The 15,404-nt window shown below is 37.6% G+C and overlaps 3 protein-coding genes across 4 annotated transcripts in view; 2 read left to right on the top strand and 1 right to left on the bottom strand.

Moving 5' to 3' along the window:
- Window positions 1-4,309, top strand: part of syt7b (synaptotagmin VIIb) — a 109,551-nt gene extending 105,242 nt beyond the window's left edge. For both annotated transcript variants that reach the window (XM_087793769.1, XM_087793770.1), the window contains one exon: window positions 1,158-4,309. In XM_087793769.1, the coding sequence (XP_087649895.1) occupies window positions 1,158-1,262 (105 nt within the window). In that variant the 3' untranslated portion in view covers window positions 1,263-4,309. The remainder of the gene's footprint in view (window positions 1-1,157) is intronic.
- A 3,457-nt stretch (window positions 4,310-7,766) lies between these two features.
- Window positions 7,767-10,505, bottom strand: sdhaf2 (succinate dehydrogenase complex assembly factor 2). Its single transcript, XM_087793249.1, has 4 exons — window positions 10,383-10,505; window positions 9,075-9,298; window positions 8,900-9,009; window positions 7,767-8,181 (listed from the first exon to the last, which is right to left on the bottom strand). The coding sequence occupies exons 1-4, from the start codon at window positions 10,407-10,409 to the stop codon at window positions 8,054-8,056; spliced, it is 489 nt and encodes a 162-aa protein (XP_087649375.1). The 5' UTR covers window positions 10,410-10,505; the 3' UTR covers window positions 7,767-8,053.
- A 203-nt stretch (window positions 10,506-10,708) lies between these two features.
- LOC148076460 (cleavage and polyadenylation specificity factor subunit 7-like) lies at window positions 10,709-15,382 on the top strand. Its single transcript, XM_087793765.1, has 9 exons — window positions 10,709-11,175; window positions 12,122-12,313; window positions 12,387-12,490; window positions 12,603-12,748; window positions 12,815-13,121; window positions 13,206-13,309; window positions 13,881-14,025; window positions 14,104-14,339; window positions 15,114-15,382. Exons 1-8 carry the CDS (start codon window positions 11,086-11,088, stop codon window positions 14,333-14,335), a joined length of 1,320 nt encoding a protein of 439 aa, XP_087649891.1. The 5' UTR covers window positions 10,709-11,085; the 3' UTR covers window positions 14,336-14,339; window positions 15,114-15,382.
- The last annotated feature ends 22 nt before the right edge of the window (window positions 15,383-15,404 follow it).

The raw sequence follows: 15,404 nt of genomic DNA, 5'->3' as shown, positions 1-15,404 counted from the left end.
ACTTAAATATAGAAACTTCTTATATATCAGGAGCTGGTCAGTGATTGAATTTTATTAACTAGTTGCTAAATGTGGCATCAGTTGGTCACTTTCAAGGAAATAAACTTAAAAAGTACAACTTTTAAATTACCCACACAATCATCTATTTTTGGTACCAGAACCATTTTTAATAATCAGTTCCTTGTATCGAGAGTTTTGAAAGTTTTAATGAAATGTCTTTATAACTTTTCCAGCCAGAGGAAGTAATCATTAGAGCTTTCTTCGATACATACTTTGTGACCCCGTTAACAAATGCCTCGGTACAAATCCACGGCTCTGTGGTTGGGGACCACGATGTAATTCCTAACTCCATCTATCGCTGACTCTAACTTCACCCCAACTGACTATATTAAAATGCTGTGCTACCTTGTTTATTGTGGGGTTACGTTTCCAATTTTTCACTTGTTTCATTTTTTTTAAGTATGTTAAGTTGCAAACTCAATTATTTCATATTAGCTGCCATCCCTCTCGACAACCTTCTCCTAGTGCTTTGCCGCCCAGCAGACCAATCACAGCTGTCGATCACTTTTCACATAGCAACGAAGGCGATTAATTTAAATACACTAATGTAGCCACCAATCGTAAACGTGACTGAATAGATTAGTGTGTAGAAAGGCACCATGGGAGATCGCTTTTTTGTCGTTAATGAATGCTATAATTAGAAACTTAAGTTCTCTCAGTTTGTCACATTGGAAAATGTCTTCCTCTCTCTTTGCGCTTGATGGATCTACTTAAGAAACATCTTAAAACATTTTTATTTGTTCAGGCTTTTCCTTGATTTTCTGGAACTCCTGCTGTGTTATCAGTTTTATCTTGACCTTTAAAGTATATATTTTATTGAATATTGTTTTGATTGTTTAAGCGTTTTGTGACCCTGGTCTGAAAAAGCGCCATATAAATAAAAATTACTTACTTACTTACTTAATATATATTTAACTATACAGTACCGTTTGCAAAATAAAATCTGTGAAAGCGCTTGACCATGGAAGGTGAAGGGAACATCTCAAATATTTTCTATTATCTATTCTATTGTTTCTTCATGATGGTATTTTCCTTTATGCACATTTTCCTATTGTCTTCATGGCTTAAATGAAACCTGAATATTCTTTCTTCCACAGATATATCTGTCATGGAAGAGCGGCCCCGCCGAAGTAAAACACTGGAAGGACATGATGGGTCATCCTCGTACCACTGTAGCCCAGTGGCACGCTCTGAAAGCCTGAGGGATCCAGCAATCAACCTGCCGACCCGAGTGTTTCCTCAGCCCATGCTCTCCTGTGCCCTCTAACTGCAAGTCCTGTGTGTCGTCTCTTTGTTCTCAGGCCTCTTTGATATCCTTTCTCCCCCGATTCCACGAGACAACATTGTTAAAAACGACCCCCTCGTCGATTTATGCTTTCCGACTTGACTCCCTCTATCCTCTCGTTTTTTTTGTGTCCTGGACTACCAGAAAGGTCTTTGATGTCATGACTGCCTTTGTCCCAGGTTATTTCTAAGTATAAGTCTATCTTCATCTGTTGAACGTCAGAGGACGGATCCAGCCGGTAACAGAAGTTAAAAAAAACTCAAAGTAGGTATTGATCCAAATGTCCTCCTGGACCAATATTTGTATAATCGTCTTGTGTGTCCATCACCACTCCTCCATGTCCACGAGTGAATTAGCCAAGATGCCAATGAAGGAGTGGAGCGTGCCATATTTGAACTGGAACTGGACTTGAATGGACCCATTTACGTTCCACTTCGGTGTAATAATCCGTCATTGGTTGAAACCCAGTGTTGTCTGTCAGTGCTGTGGGTGATGTGACGTAAACCCTCGGTGACGTTTTATAACTAACAGAGAGAAAAACAAAAAAAAGTGTGACGCCGGTAATATAAACAGTTTGAGTTTATTTTTTTACCTTACACACACAGCTAAGGGCGTATGTGACTGAGTGAGATTCGTTTTTAAAATAAGTATTCAACCACTGCCGTTTTAGATTTAAATATACGTTTAAATGAAGTTATATAAAATAATTTGTACGTCATATAAAGTCAATAGAGTGACCAGTAGACGCCTGTGTTTATAGTTAAAATATAATTCCAAAAATACTGTCAAGAAAAATTCCTCGACTCTTTTCTGACCAGCATTAGTTAAATATTTTAATTTATTATTTTATTATTTATATCTTAGGTATTTACTTATTTTACATATTAATATGAGCTTTCAATTAAATAAAATGTTTTTATTAGATCAATCTGAAAACAATAGTTGCAAAAATTCTTGAATATAATTTCTCTATACTTTTCTTTTTATTTAAAGGTTTCGTTCATGCAGCTTCATTGCTTCGGTGCTTAAGTAAGAGAGATTTCTAAAAAAAAAATACTTCTAAAAATCTGTAAATAAAACAAAAGAGGCGTTATAAAAATGTTTAAGTTTATTGTTACCTTTGTTTAATGGTAATATGATCCAAATCCAGACACTTTTCTTTATTTTCGTATCAGTTTTTATCTGCTGATCAGTAATGTATAATGTATTTATTATATTTTAATACATTTTATTTGATATATTATGTTAAGAAAACAATAGAAGGATGGAAAGGAAGGATACAGAGCTCAGTATAGTTGATGTAACATGTGTTGATTTTTAGAGATTCCATAAAATGGACATTATTTTCAGCAAAACATACGTTAATGAGGCTCTATTTTTCGATTTCTTAAAAAAAAAAAAAAAGAAGAATTTTGTGTCTGAAATTTTAGGTGCAAAATGGTGGAGCCTCACAACAAGTGATCCTACGTCATCTCAATATGGAGTTTATATCGTTCCTTATGCGCTCCAGTGTTTCTTCATTCATTGAAGATTCTAAATTATTTTTAAGTTATAGAGCGTGTTTTGGGTCTGAATCGACAGGTGAGCTGTCCAGGGTGTCCTTCGTCGCTCCACATGTAGCTTGGACGTGGCTCCAGCCGCCTGTCGATAGTTTATAAAAAAGTGTTTATATTGTGGTGAGAAAATGACCTGGAATCTGTCTTGGTAAATATCTCTGTAATTTATACATTAAACAAATGGAAATCGCTCACTAGCTTGGTCCAGGTGCTATGAAAGACTTTAATGTGACACATTTCTGAAGTTAAAGATCTTGTTTTCTATTTTGTGTGCATGTGTGTTTGTTTGCACTGGTAGTATATGAACAGGGTGTGTGTGTGTGTGTGTGTGTGTGTGAGCGTCCCTTCTTCGTGAGTGTGTGTCTGCCAGTACAACACAGATTGTGTTTTTTTTTTCTAAATGAAGCAGATGTACAAAGAGACGTGTTTTTTTTTTTTTTTGGTTTTAATGTTGTCACTGCTAATGAATCACTGCTCTTTATTGACAACACTGCTGGACCAAACCTCTCTTTATTAGCAGGATTGTTTTTAGCCATTCAAGCAGATTAGAAACACACGATTGATGACACACTTGATGATATCTTGAATATGGATATTCTATAGCAGGTTATCTGATCTGACTCCCCAAAGTCTTGCGTCCTTTAACGTCACATTTTAAAGCCCCCCCACCCCCCCACCATGTCGTGCACACATGCTTTCTGGCACAAAGTGTTCTGTGTGTGCCTTATAAACCCGACCACGTCCTGCTCGTCGCCATATGTGCTCACTCTCCAAGTGTCAGGGAGGAGGGGGGGAGCGGCAGGGGGTGAGAAATTGACAAGATGCTCGCTGTCATGCAAGGAGGTGAAACATTCTTGGAGGTCAGAGCCCGGATCCCGTTACCTTGAAACACAATCGAACGTTTGCTCCTGATGCTGTTGTGAAGCGGCCATTGCTGTGACGCTGCCGATGACCACATTACATTCCAAATGACTTCCTGGTCAAGTCACTACGATCAGTACAACCTCAGCTGTTGCTTTACCACGAGTCAGGGTTTGTTAAATTACATCTTTTTTTTAATTATGTCACTTGTACATTGAACCAGCTCTCTGTTGTTTTTCTGGACTCTCTTCTTTTATTTCTTTCTTTGAAACCTGCTTGAAACAAAGAGAGGTTAACCAGCAGCTTTTTGTTTCTTTCCAAACTGTTGAAAAATGATGTGAATCGTCGTGTGTGAGATCAAAAGATACTGAGTTGTCTATATTCACGAGGGTTGTTGATGTGTGTCAGTCGTCTGTATCACTGCGTCTGTGTCTGTTTTTGTTTTTATAGTTCAACATCCGTGGGGTGCACAATGTTAAATATCAACCATTTATTTTTCTTAAATATGTACAGTGTATATAAAAATATAAATGTATATAAAAACAAACAGACCTCTGATTTTGTTGAATTCACTGAGGTGTCGTGGTTTTTACCTCCTTTTCCCATCCATCAGTAGTCAAAGATGTTAAAGAGATCGTTTGGATTGTGTGAATAGAAACTGTGGATTTCATTTGACTCCTTTTTAAATGTGCATATTGTGCTGGAGTACGTTCGTCTATTGTGGATTTTGTAGATAAGATAATATTCATGTTCTTGATTGGGACGCTAGTTGTCTTTGGAACTACAGCAATCACCCCATTTTAGTGAAATTAAGTCTATTGTTAATAATTATGTTGCTTTTCTTCCATTTGTTTTTAAGTTTTCATTGGATTTATAATTCAATTTATCTCTGTAGCTTCTTTTTAATAAATATAATGATTTAAAATCAGATGATTTCCCACACATTATTACACAAATCCACATGTTAAAAAGTATTTTAAGAGGATTGTCTGGTTTATTTATTCCATATGTGTGTCAAACTTTAATCAAGCCCTTCAAAATCTTTTATGTGTCTGCGACAAAGTTGGGTTAAAATAAAAGCAGACTCATGTTCATGTTGATATCAAGATGCCAGTGTTTAAGACAAGATAAGGAACAGAAATGATCAAATATAACAAAGAGGCTACAAATAACAGTATAAATAAAGGGAAATGTTGAAGTAAATTAAATTGCTTGGTGAGATAATTACCAGCTTCCCTGAATAAATACAATTATGTCAGACTCATACATGTTAAGTACAGTTTGATAATACACATATTGCTAAGGTCCACAACTTAGAAGGCTAGAGTGATAAAACATGAGGAGTAATATATTAAAAGATAAATCAAAAACAGCATTGCTGTCAACACAAACGTATGGCAAAACACATTGCTCCAGGGAAAACACAACAGAATACAAGTAACAAAAGTGAGTTTGGACGGCCTGACACCACGGACCAGAACCAGGAAGTAGAATTAGATGAAGCTGGTGTGCAAAATGGAAAAAAATGGGCACGGAATGAGAAAATATAAGCATTAAAAAGCAGAAAATATGTAATCAGTGATAGTTATGCCATTTTAACTTTTAAAATATTGATAGTAATGAACTCAATTGTACAGCAGGGGGCAGTAACAAAAAGTCACAACACTACACAGCTCAAACACATCTTCAAATGATTCATGGGTACAGATTGTATTTGATTAAACCACCAATGAAAACATCTATTCCTTGAAGCATTATCAATACATACTGACAATAGTGATACAAACTGTTTTCATCCTGTTATTAGAGGCAATTAGACAACCTCTCAGGGGAAGGTAAAAAACAAACAAAATGGAACACTTACTATGAGGCAAGATGTACCAATGATTTAGCATGTTTGTAATGTTGATTATCAAGTTCTAAAACTGATTCATGACTTGAAAACCTGATCATGCGTCATCTTATAAGTGACAACGACAGACGACCTAATGGATTATCATTGTTACTCAAGTCACCTGCTCTAATGAGCCAATGAATGGCTCTCACATGACTCGTCAATTAATTAGATTTCATTTGTCAGTATTTATTATTTATTATAATTTATTTATTCATTTCTAACAACGTCGAGCTGCACGGACCTTCTGAAGTGCTCTTCGGGACGTATCTGGACGCACCTAAATGCACCACGAGTCTTGTGTTCTTCCAGCTGGCTGGTTGAGTGTTGAGGAAATTGGCAAGTGTTGAGGAGAACAGATGCCTCGTTGTGCCGTGGAGACGTCAAGAGAACACAACCAACAAATGAAGGAGAGCAAAGAGTTGAACAATCAGGTTCAGTTTTCTTTTGTTGACAAATGTGACACTGTTGGATTCCATTCTTCCTACTTCAAAAAAACACTTGATTTGTTCTGACCAAAAGCACATGAAGAACAACAGAGACATATGAGTGGAAAATGTTTGGACCAAATCAATATTTAGGCCAAATCTTTCAAAGAAGAAAGATGCAGGACAAGCTTCCCACGAGGCAGAGAAGAAACAAGACGGTATTAAATTTTAAGTGAAGCAGGGAAGAGGCTGTAGATGAAACGGAGTTCTGTCACGACACAGAAAGCAGCGGTGGAGGATGACAGGAGCACCGGGCTGGAGATAGGCACAGTGGGTGTGCGTGGGAAAGGGATGAATATACACTCCAAACAAGGCTTGAAGCTCTGAAGGAGTGATCTGTGCTCCCGGTGCAGCCACAGGTGGCGTCTTTTATTCTCTTAAAGATGAAATGCTTCTCATCTCGCATGCGGGGTGGAGTGTTTGTAGGGTCATTCCAAAGATCCCAGGTATTTTCCTGTGAATGAAAACCGGCCCTAGGGGAAGAAAAAATATATATCCCTCCAGATTTAACCAGCTCGAAGACAAGTAAATGAGATGGATTTCCAGAATGAAAGTTATCATCGTCCAGTCAAGAGAAGTGCGACTCCCCCTGTGAATAACACTTGTGAGATATCACCATTCCACAGGCGGCTCCGACTCGTCTCTAGTTTTTGGATGCTGTGCACGTCTGGCCACGAGGTGTTTCCCTTCTATTTTCCTCGCACGTTTCTCTGGACTGTCATAACACAAGACCAGGCCACGATTAATTTAAAAATGTTGAACAAGAAGAGCTAGATGATCATGCGTTTTTATAAATGAATGAGAGACATAATGCTTCATTATTTTTTCAAGATGACATGAATTCTAGCATTATTATGAGAAGCAGTGGATTTAAATATTGGATTTTTTTTTTTTGGAAACACAATGATGTCTGTCTAGAAAATAATCAGTTTCACTTTGAATCTGCAGATCCATCTTCTGGTTCCTCACAGCAACATTTTATTTAATATTTATTAAATAGTTTTATTTACTTACTTAATAAGTGTAATATATTTCGTTTTTATATTATGTTTATTTCATTTTATTAATGTAAAAATTAATGTATAATGTATTTTTTATGCACTGAAGAGTCTGCACTGTTTTTCCACTTAGATAACAATAAAATTCAGATTATGATCTACATAAAAGGCCAAATTTTTTGCAGCTAACCCAGACTTACATGACTTTGTCGTTTGCTTTAATGGTTAGATGATGGAACACATGCTATGTTTACTTGTATTTTGCATACTGACAATAGTTACATTGAGTTTGTTCATATTTATCAACTAGTTTCAGTGTCATTCACTCTGGTTATAAATGTGTCATAGTTATCTTCTTACTTAAGTTGCACAATCCCTGTAACTGTTTCGTCTCCACTGCTTCTCTCTAGACCACCTGTCGCGCGACAACTTCTGCCAAAATTCCAACAGGATGAAGTAACAGGTGTTGTCTCGGTCACGTCCAGGTGAGACCCCGCGAAGTGCGAGACTCTGCTGCCGCCAAGCGGTGAACCACTGCAGGTGAATTTATTATGTAAGAGACGGTCATGTCGTCACGTGAGTCGAGACGTAGGTTTTCTAAAAATAACCACCGAGGCACAGAAAGGCAGCATATGATACATATTTAATAAACCAAGGAATACATTCATAATGGCCCGCTGGACCGTGCTTTCAAAATGAAAGTTGTTTTTTTGACGAAGAACTCCAATATTTTCTCATGGCTGTGTGGAGACACTTTCCCCAATACTTGAGAGACACAAGGGCACAGCAGACAAAACCTCTTGTCGTTATTACAGTCATAAATAGAAGTCCTGCTTCCGTCTCTGATGTGACCATGAAGTGTCAATCAACACGAACCGAACGCAGATGATGTAGACGAGGAAGACGCTCCATCACATTTCCTTCTCCAAGTACTCCAGGCTGGGGGCGTCGAGCCTCTGTTCTTGGTTGCGGTTCTTTGTGAATTCTTTCAACATCTCCATCACCTCCCCCTGGTAGACTTCGGGAGTGGGCTGCGCCTCTGTGAGCACGACATCAATCATGTATTACGAGGTGTGACACAAAAGGCGGATGTTTTTCATTAAGGAACACATGAAGTCATTAAAAAAAAAGTTAGATTTTCACCATTATTCTATATATTATAGCATGGAAACTGCAGATACTAGAAAAAGAAGGTTCTTAGAAAATATCGATGCACTGATATATCGCAATATTTAATTCACGATACTGCATTGATATTGTTTCGAATCATATTTTATTTGTACCGTTAATATTGAAATAAAGTGTGTGAAAAATAAAATCATATATTTTATATTACAATTAAGTTGAACATTAATATTCACTGGATTTGTTCATTTTTTTTTGTTGCTATTAAACTTCAAGCCACTAGATGGCAGCAGTTATTGCGTCCTCTGCCGCTAAAGGAACAACACAATCCTGCAAGATCCTGCTGACGACTGAGGACGAGAGGATACAGTCGACTCCAGCAGCTTTTAAAGCTGATATTTAGAAAATAATTTGATTTAAAAAATAAATGAAAGCAGTTACGACTTTTTCAAGAGTCATGTGGTCTGTCAAGTACTCGACAATACCACAAATATATACTAGTTCCTACAGTATCGCAATATATCGTATCGGAGCGCCTGTATCTGGGTTTTTTTTTTATCACTAGATTCTTGCCAATACACACCCCTAATGAAAATGTTGTTTTGTTGGTTTTTACGGCAGATATTCCTCACCTGTTGCCCAGTAATAAATGTCCCAATCGTTGCTCGGTTCATTGATGATTCTGTCGTATTGCTTCAGCTGAGGAGCACTCATCGTGTTCAGGTACCTTTTTGCAAAAAGGCTGCAGAAGGAATAAAGGGAAAAGTTCATAGAAATGTTAACAAAACACCAAAGTGCTTCACTAACCTGAGTAAGATGCAGTTTTCCAACATCCCCCTTTTGCGACTTTCATAGAGGAGGCGACGCTTCTTGATGTCGAGAGGTTCGCTGGCTCTTTCGTCCCAGGGTGGGAGAGGAATCTCGATCAAGTCGCCTCTCGTGTCATCTGGAGAGTCGCCACGGTAGCAACGTGACGGGATCACTCCGCTCAGCGCCGGCCTCCGTGCTGCCTGGCACAAGCCTGTCACGAGCTAAGAGGGGCGACCACACATAATGAGCATTAGGGGTGTGAAACAATATTCATACACCCATATATTAAAATACAATACATTTCTAACACAGTCTTATACCAATTTTCAACAGTACTGTATGGATTTTTCAATTTTTTCTTTTTTGCTTTCTTATCTCATTTAATTTTTAAATGTTAGTTTAGGCTTTGTATTTTGATAAAGTGAGAGTAAAATAAAATAATATCTTTTAAAATTAACATGCAAATATTCACAGCGCTTGATTATTTTTTTGTGGCTAGATGTAAAAAAAATCATTACTTCCACCGAAGCTAAAAGAACAGTGAAAAAAATCACTGAGGACAAGAGAATACATGCGACTCCAGCAGCTTTTAAAGCCAATGTTTGGACATATTTTGGTTTCAAAACAAATGAAAGCAGTTACGACTTTGTCAAGAGTCATGAAGGTTGTAAATTCTGCAACGCTAGAGTAAATACTACAAATATATCCTTGTTCTTACAGTATCACAATATATTGTATCGTATTGCCATGTTCTTGTCAATAGACATGCCTATTATTGTTATTCAACATCTCTAGCTTCAAAACTAGGTAGAAAAATACTTTATCTCTTGTTGGACTAACATATCCACATAAACTAGATTAAGTGCAGATCAATTTGTCCAATAACATCATTAATTGTATCAATTGATTATTGGCAGGATAATACACAAAACCATGCTTTTTTTTTTTTTTACCATTTTGGTTTATTCTCTAGGATGTATAAAGTATACAATTCGGTTCACTTAAACACGTAAATATGTGACATAATTGCCATATATTCAGTGACTTCAGAGTAAATAACGTTTGAAGTGATCGTTCAGAGGTGACTTGCATAAGATCACAGAAGCACTGTTGTGCAACTACCATCATACACAACCAAATGTAAAGAACAAGCAAAGGTTCCACACTGGATTACAATTGGATCAAATAAAAGATGCGTGTATTTGTTTATGTCACCATTGATCCAGAAGTCGCACTAAAGAAAAACATTATTAGCTTCGTACATCATAAAAACAAACGACACATCCTATAAGAAAAAGAACTCACTCGTTTTGCGATGATAGAGGAGAGCATATTTGTTCTTTCCTTTACAATATATAGAAAGATTACTTGCTCAGGTCACCGAGCGCTGAGGAGTCACAACGTAAACTTACACAAGCAGATGTGACGTCACAACCGGAAGCTCGACAAAGGACCTGCCGGATGAAAATTCATTAAATGTTACAAGGCCTATTATATCTTGAAAATTAAAACGGGAAACGGAATGATAATTATATACATTTAATATAATATAAAATAGGTGTATTGTAATTTTCAATGCAACTTAAATATACGACTCCAACAAGCAGTTCGAAGGCATAGGAACCATGTTAATCGTGAAGTCGGTGCCATTAAGTCGCCGCACTGGAATCTTCCGGTAGCAAAATACTAGCATCATTAGCGAACACGTAGCACTGCAAAACAACGGATATTTGCTGTTTCTGCGTAAAGTGCACAAATCTGTATACTTTTAATTAAGATCATTAAACACACAAAGCCTTTATAAAAGCAAACGATAGTGTGTTCGGCGTGTAATTGTTTGTGTTACGATATTGCTCGTGGGCAGATGTGGATTGTAAGCTAACATTCACACCGTCCGGTACGGTTTATCTCAACTTCTGCTGCTTTTACTCACATAATGCGAGTGAAAAACTCGGCGTGTCCACACTAAAGAAGAGTGACATTGGCTGAATGATATCAAGCCTGAAGGATGGATGAAGATGTGTTGTATGCAGAGGGACCGAGTGTCTCGATGCGGAGAGACACGGACGCCAACAGTAACAAGGAAGACAACCATGAGGTGATGATGAGAATCTTTCTTTTGCATCTATAAACAACAGAGTCGGATGAATGTTTATATTCTCACGCTGTTCTGTTTAATTGTTTGAATATAAATTGTTATACTAAATGTACATTTGCTGCGTTAAACTAACTTTTTGATTTATTTTTTTTGTTGAGTCCTACTGGCGTATTGACGACTTGCATGTTTCCTCTAACTTTTTTTTCTACTGCTATTGCTCGCCTGTATTTTTATTTCTATTAAGAAAATGGTATATCATCCTCAAACGTGTCTATTAATTGACTCAAATGATTTGAACATATAATAAAAATAAATACAAACTTTTTGATTCACTCATTTACATTTTAAGCATTGTTATGATGATTTACAATGACGGGAAGTGAGGAAATGACCTCATAAAAGTGAGCCTCCAAAAATAAAGAAAAATATATAGGAATGTTATATACTCATTAAATTAGTTTTCAAATCATTTGTTTAAATATTGACACTACTAAATTAAGTTTTCAAACCAAAGTTTTAATCTCATCATTTTGGTCATTTAAACAGTTCTAACATTCAGATTTATATCCGTTAGAAATGTTCTGATTAAAGAGTGATTTAATCTTTAGATTCACTCATGTTCTGCCCCCTGATTCCCTCATGGAGGTTGCGATGGGCTTTGTATGTTCTCAGAATCGGAAACTTTATTGCCAGCATTGTAAACACAACATGGGAATTGTTAAGAATAAAGGATGAAATATGATAACACACAAAATAGGCAATATAAATACAGAACCAATCCCCAAGGCAGTCATTCTGCGGTGCCTACCCATGTTTGCGCGTGTTTCAATTGTGAGTCCAAAAACATTCAGAGGGTGGTTAGCAATTGTCCATAGGTGTGAGTTTGTGTATTCCTTTTTCTATTGACCCACTAAAATGCTTAATCTCTTTCTTTATACCATTATAGGACATGGACAAAATTTCAGAAACCAATGATGATCTTTACGACGAGGTTTTGACTGGTTCTGTAGACTGGGATTCGGACAAGGCTCCTCCGAAAAACAAAGCTGAGGGCAAGAAAGATCAAGCTGATTTGACGGGAGAGGACAAAAAAAATAATCATGGACATTTGTCTTTGTATGTAGGACATTTCCCCTGGGTGAGTTGTTTTGATTTCAAATCCTTTTGTAAAATAGATTTCTCACCAACATTCCCTGCGTCTCTCTTTATAGTGGGTTTCCGATAATGACATTATTGGTAAAGCCAGAAGTTTGGGTGTCGACGACGTTGTCGACATCAAATTTGCAGAAAACAAAGCAAACGGCCAATCAAGAGGGTAAGTTTTCCACTCGTGGACTTGCTGTCCTCAACCAAACACGTGCTTGAAGATGAGTATATTTCTTAAAGGTGACGGCTTTTAATAAGAATATGTTTTTCTTTCATTGCAGCTATGCAGAGCTGACGGTCATGTCAGAGAAATCCTTTCGAATGTTGATCGAGAAACTACCCGGTACTACACTGAGCGGAGAGAAGATAGAATGTCGTTATGTCTCTCGTCATAACTACAGTTTCTTTCACAACGTTGCACAACAACGTAAGATAAATTTGCACTTTTGAAGTCGAAGTCATTGATTACAAGAACGTATGTTTTTCCCGTCAGGTTTTCCAATGCGCGCTCACTCAATCTCCTCCAGAGAGACTCATGTGTCCAACCTAGAGCCCCCAAAAGAAACTGGACACCTTACAACGCCGCCGCCGCCGTTCGTACCACCTCCTCTTGTAAACCCGTTTCCTTCCCAACCCTGTCTTTACCCTGGTCATCTAGTTCCTCCCTTCCCGCTTATGCCACCAAATATCCCTCCCCCTATTCCTCCCTTGTTTCCCCCTCCAATGCCCCAAATGTCAAGTCATCAACCACCTCCCAGTCTTCATCTAAATCCAGCGTTTCTTCCGCCACGTCTAGACAGGTATGAAATAAAAGTTTTCAATCATGATACTAGTCCCTCCATCAATGTAACGGCGTAAGAAAGACTTTTTGTTTCTGCTTTTAGAAACATGCATCAGATGATGGACCATGAATTTGAAGACCTTATTAACAGGAATAGAGCCGTGGCTAGCTCTGCCATCACAAAGGCAGTGACGGGAGCAACAACTGGTAAGAATTAATTATAATAATAATATAATTAAATCTTCTTAAACAGACAAACCACTTCAACAATATTGATTGAAAACAAAGTCAATTAAATTATATTTATAGTCAAACCATAACAATGTTATCTCCAGACATGGGATGGGCAAGATAACGCAAGAAACTACAAGAGTCGACATTAATTTTGTCGCACATTAACACGTGTTGACCACGGACTAAAGGTCAAATAGACGACAACCAGGCTGTCTGTGATCGTAAAGCGAGTATTATGAAATAAATACTGAACTTAATTTATTTTTTATGCCATGATTGCGTGTATAAAGAAATGGCTCACAGCAGTTGGACATAGAAAAAATTGTTGATCACGTTTGTTGACATAAAACAATCTGTTATATTATTCCTCCGTTGCAGAGCTCCTTGAGTTAACTAAATATCTCATAATTCACTTTTGAGAACCTTTCTATGATCTACTTCCTGGATTTTAGGTATTCAATGTGATTAATCGTAATGAATCAGGGAACATATGCGATTAATCGCAATTTTTAAAATGTAATTTTAACTTTGGATTGTATTGCAGGAGACCACCAAGAGTCCATGGAGACTCTATTAACCGCCATTGCCATCATCAAGCAGTCCAGAGTATACAGTGACAGTCGATGCCAAGCTCTGGTCACTTCCCTCAAAGATTGTCTCGTCTCCATCCAGGGAAACGGCACCCACAGGTCTGTCGACTCTTCTGTCGGCCTCGGCATCAGGGCGATTCAGCGCCACCGAGACCAACGTTTCTCTTGATCTTGCAGGAAGAGCAGTTTTTCAGAAGATGAAAGGGATCGAGTCAGAGATCGAGATCGCGAGCGAGACCGCGACAGGAAACACTCGTCCAGCAGAGACGGTGCCGGAGGATCGCGCAGACACAGATACAGGGATCGTTCCCGGAGTAGAGAGAGGGACAGGGGGCGCTCCAGGGGGCATTCCAGGGAGCATTCCAGAGAACAGGGACGGCACAGAGAATACAGAGAGCACCATCGCTGACTTGGTAAGTTTGGCTCCTTCTCCAGAATTGATATCATAAAACAATCATTGATGGACCTTTTGTGCATTATTTTAAATCAACCTGAAACTAATTTGAGACACAACAGTAGCCAAAATGATTCTCACTCCTTTATGTTTTATCACAAATTATTCACCGTAGCACAGATGGATTGTTCTCAAATTAATACACTGACTTCTGTGTTGCGTGTATACGTGATGAAGCTTCATGAAGCCGTGTCATTATTGTCAGAGCCCAGTAGATGGCAGTCTCTGCACTATTTTCTTAGTTTTGAACAACTATTCTAATGGACTATCATATTGTTTTGAAACTGATGGCGCCACCTACTGACCTCTAAACAACATAACACTGCTTCATGAAGCTTCATAAGCCGATCATTAATGTTCTGAAATAAATATGATGCGGCCTGAAATGGTTATATTTAGGTTATTAACACATTCATATAATACCTTTATTTAGTATTTATTGTTGGCATAATATGGCATGATAAACCGGTAACACAACAGGGGTTAGGTAATTATTAATCATTTAAATGTCTTATTAACCAAGATGAATCACAGCCCCGATCAACTAAAGTTATACTTGATCGAAGTTTTATTTTAATGGAAAAAGTACTCACTCATTTTGATTCTTGTTTTTTCCTGAAACAAGCTCTTCTAACATAATTAATCTAAATAATATTTGTTTTACTGCCACCTGTCTGACTGTATGTAACTTTCGATGTAAATTCTTCATCTGCACCATTTCTTTCCCTTCCAGGCTCGTGCAACGTGAGCGGCTAAAGCAAAGACACGTTGCTTCTGCACCAAGTTGTAAATATGTTGTTATATCATGGTGAGGAACAGTATTCCACGCTGAGGCCTGTTTTTTGTTTCTATGTTCACTATCTGACATTTACTTGTTTTAAAAGAATAGTGTAATTGTTATGGTTGTTTGATGGCCTACAGATGATTTTAGTGGTTGCATGTTAAGACACCTGATATAAAACTTTTTTGTATTCCGTCATACGATTAAAAACCCAAATCAGATTCTTCAATTTTGTTGTTCATT

Source organism: Callionymus lyra, chromosome 6, assembly GCF_982586985.1.
Source record: "Callionymus lyra chromosome 6, fCalLyr1.hap1.1, whole genome shotgun sequence".
In the NCBI taxonomy this organism is placed as follows: Eukaryota; Metazoa; Chordata; class Actinopteri; order Syngnathiformes; family Callionymidae; genus Callionymus; species Callionymus lyra.
The sequence above is the reverse complement of the archived record's forward strand: the minus strand, read 5'-3'. Positions and strand labels throughout refer to the sequence as shown.

Excerpts from the sequence above, each read along its gene's own strand:
- sdhaf2 (XM_087793249.1), bottom strand. The coding sequence starts at position 10,409 with ATGCTCTCCTCTATCATCGCAAAACGA. Across the intron at positions 9,299-10,382 it reads CCTCTATCATCGCAAAACGA|CTCGTGACAGGCTTGTGCCA; the intron begins GTGAGTTCTTTT and ends CGCCCCTCTTAG. Across the intron at positions 9,010-9,074 it reads GAAAACTGCATCTTACTCAG|CCTTTTTGCAAAAAGGTACC; the intron begins GTTAGTGAAGCA and ends TTCCTTCTGCAG.
- LOC148076460 (XM_087793765.1), top strand. The coding sequence starts at position 11,086 with ATGGATGAAGATGTGTTGTATGCAGAGGGACCGAGTGTCTCGATGCGG. Across the intron at positions 11,176-12,121 it reads ACAAGGAAGACAACCATGAG|GACATGGACAAAATTTCAGA; the intron begins GTGATGATGAGA and ends ATACCATTATAG. Across the intron at positions 12,749-12,814 it reads TCACAACGTTGCACAACAAC|GTTTTCCAATGCGCGCTCAC; the intron begins GTAAGATAAATT and ends TTTTCCCGTCAG.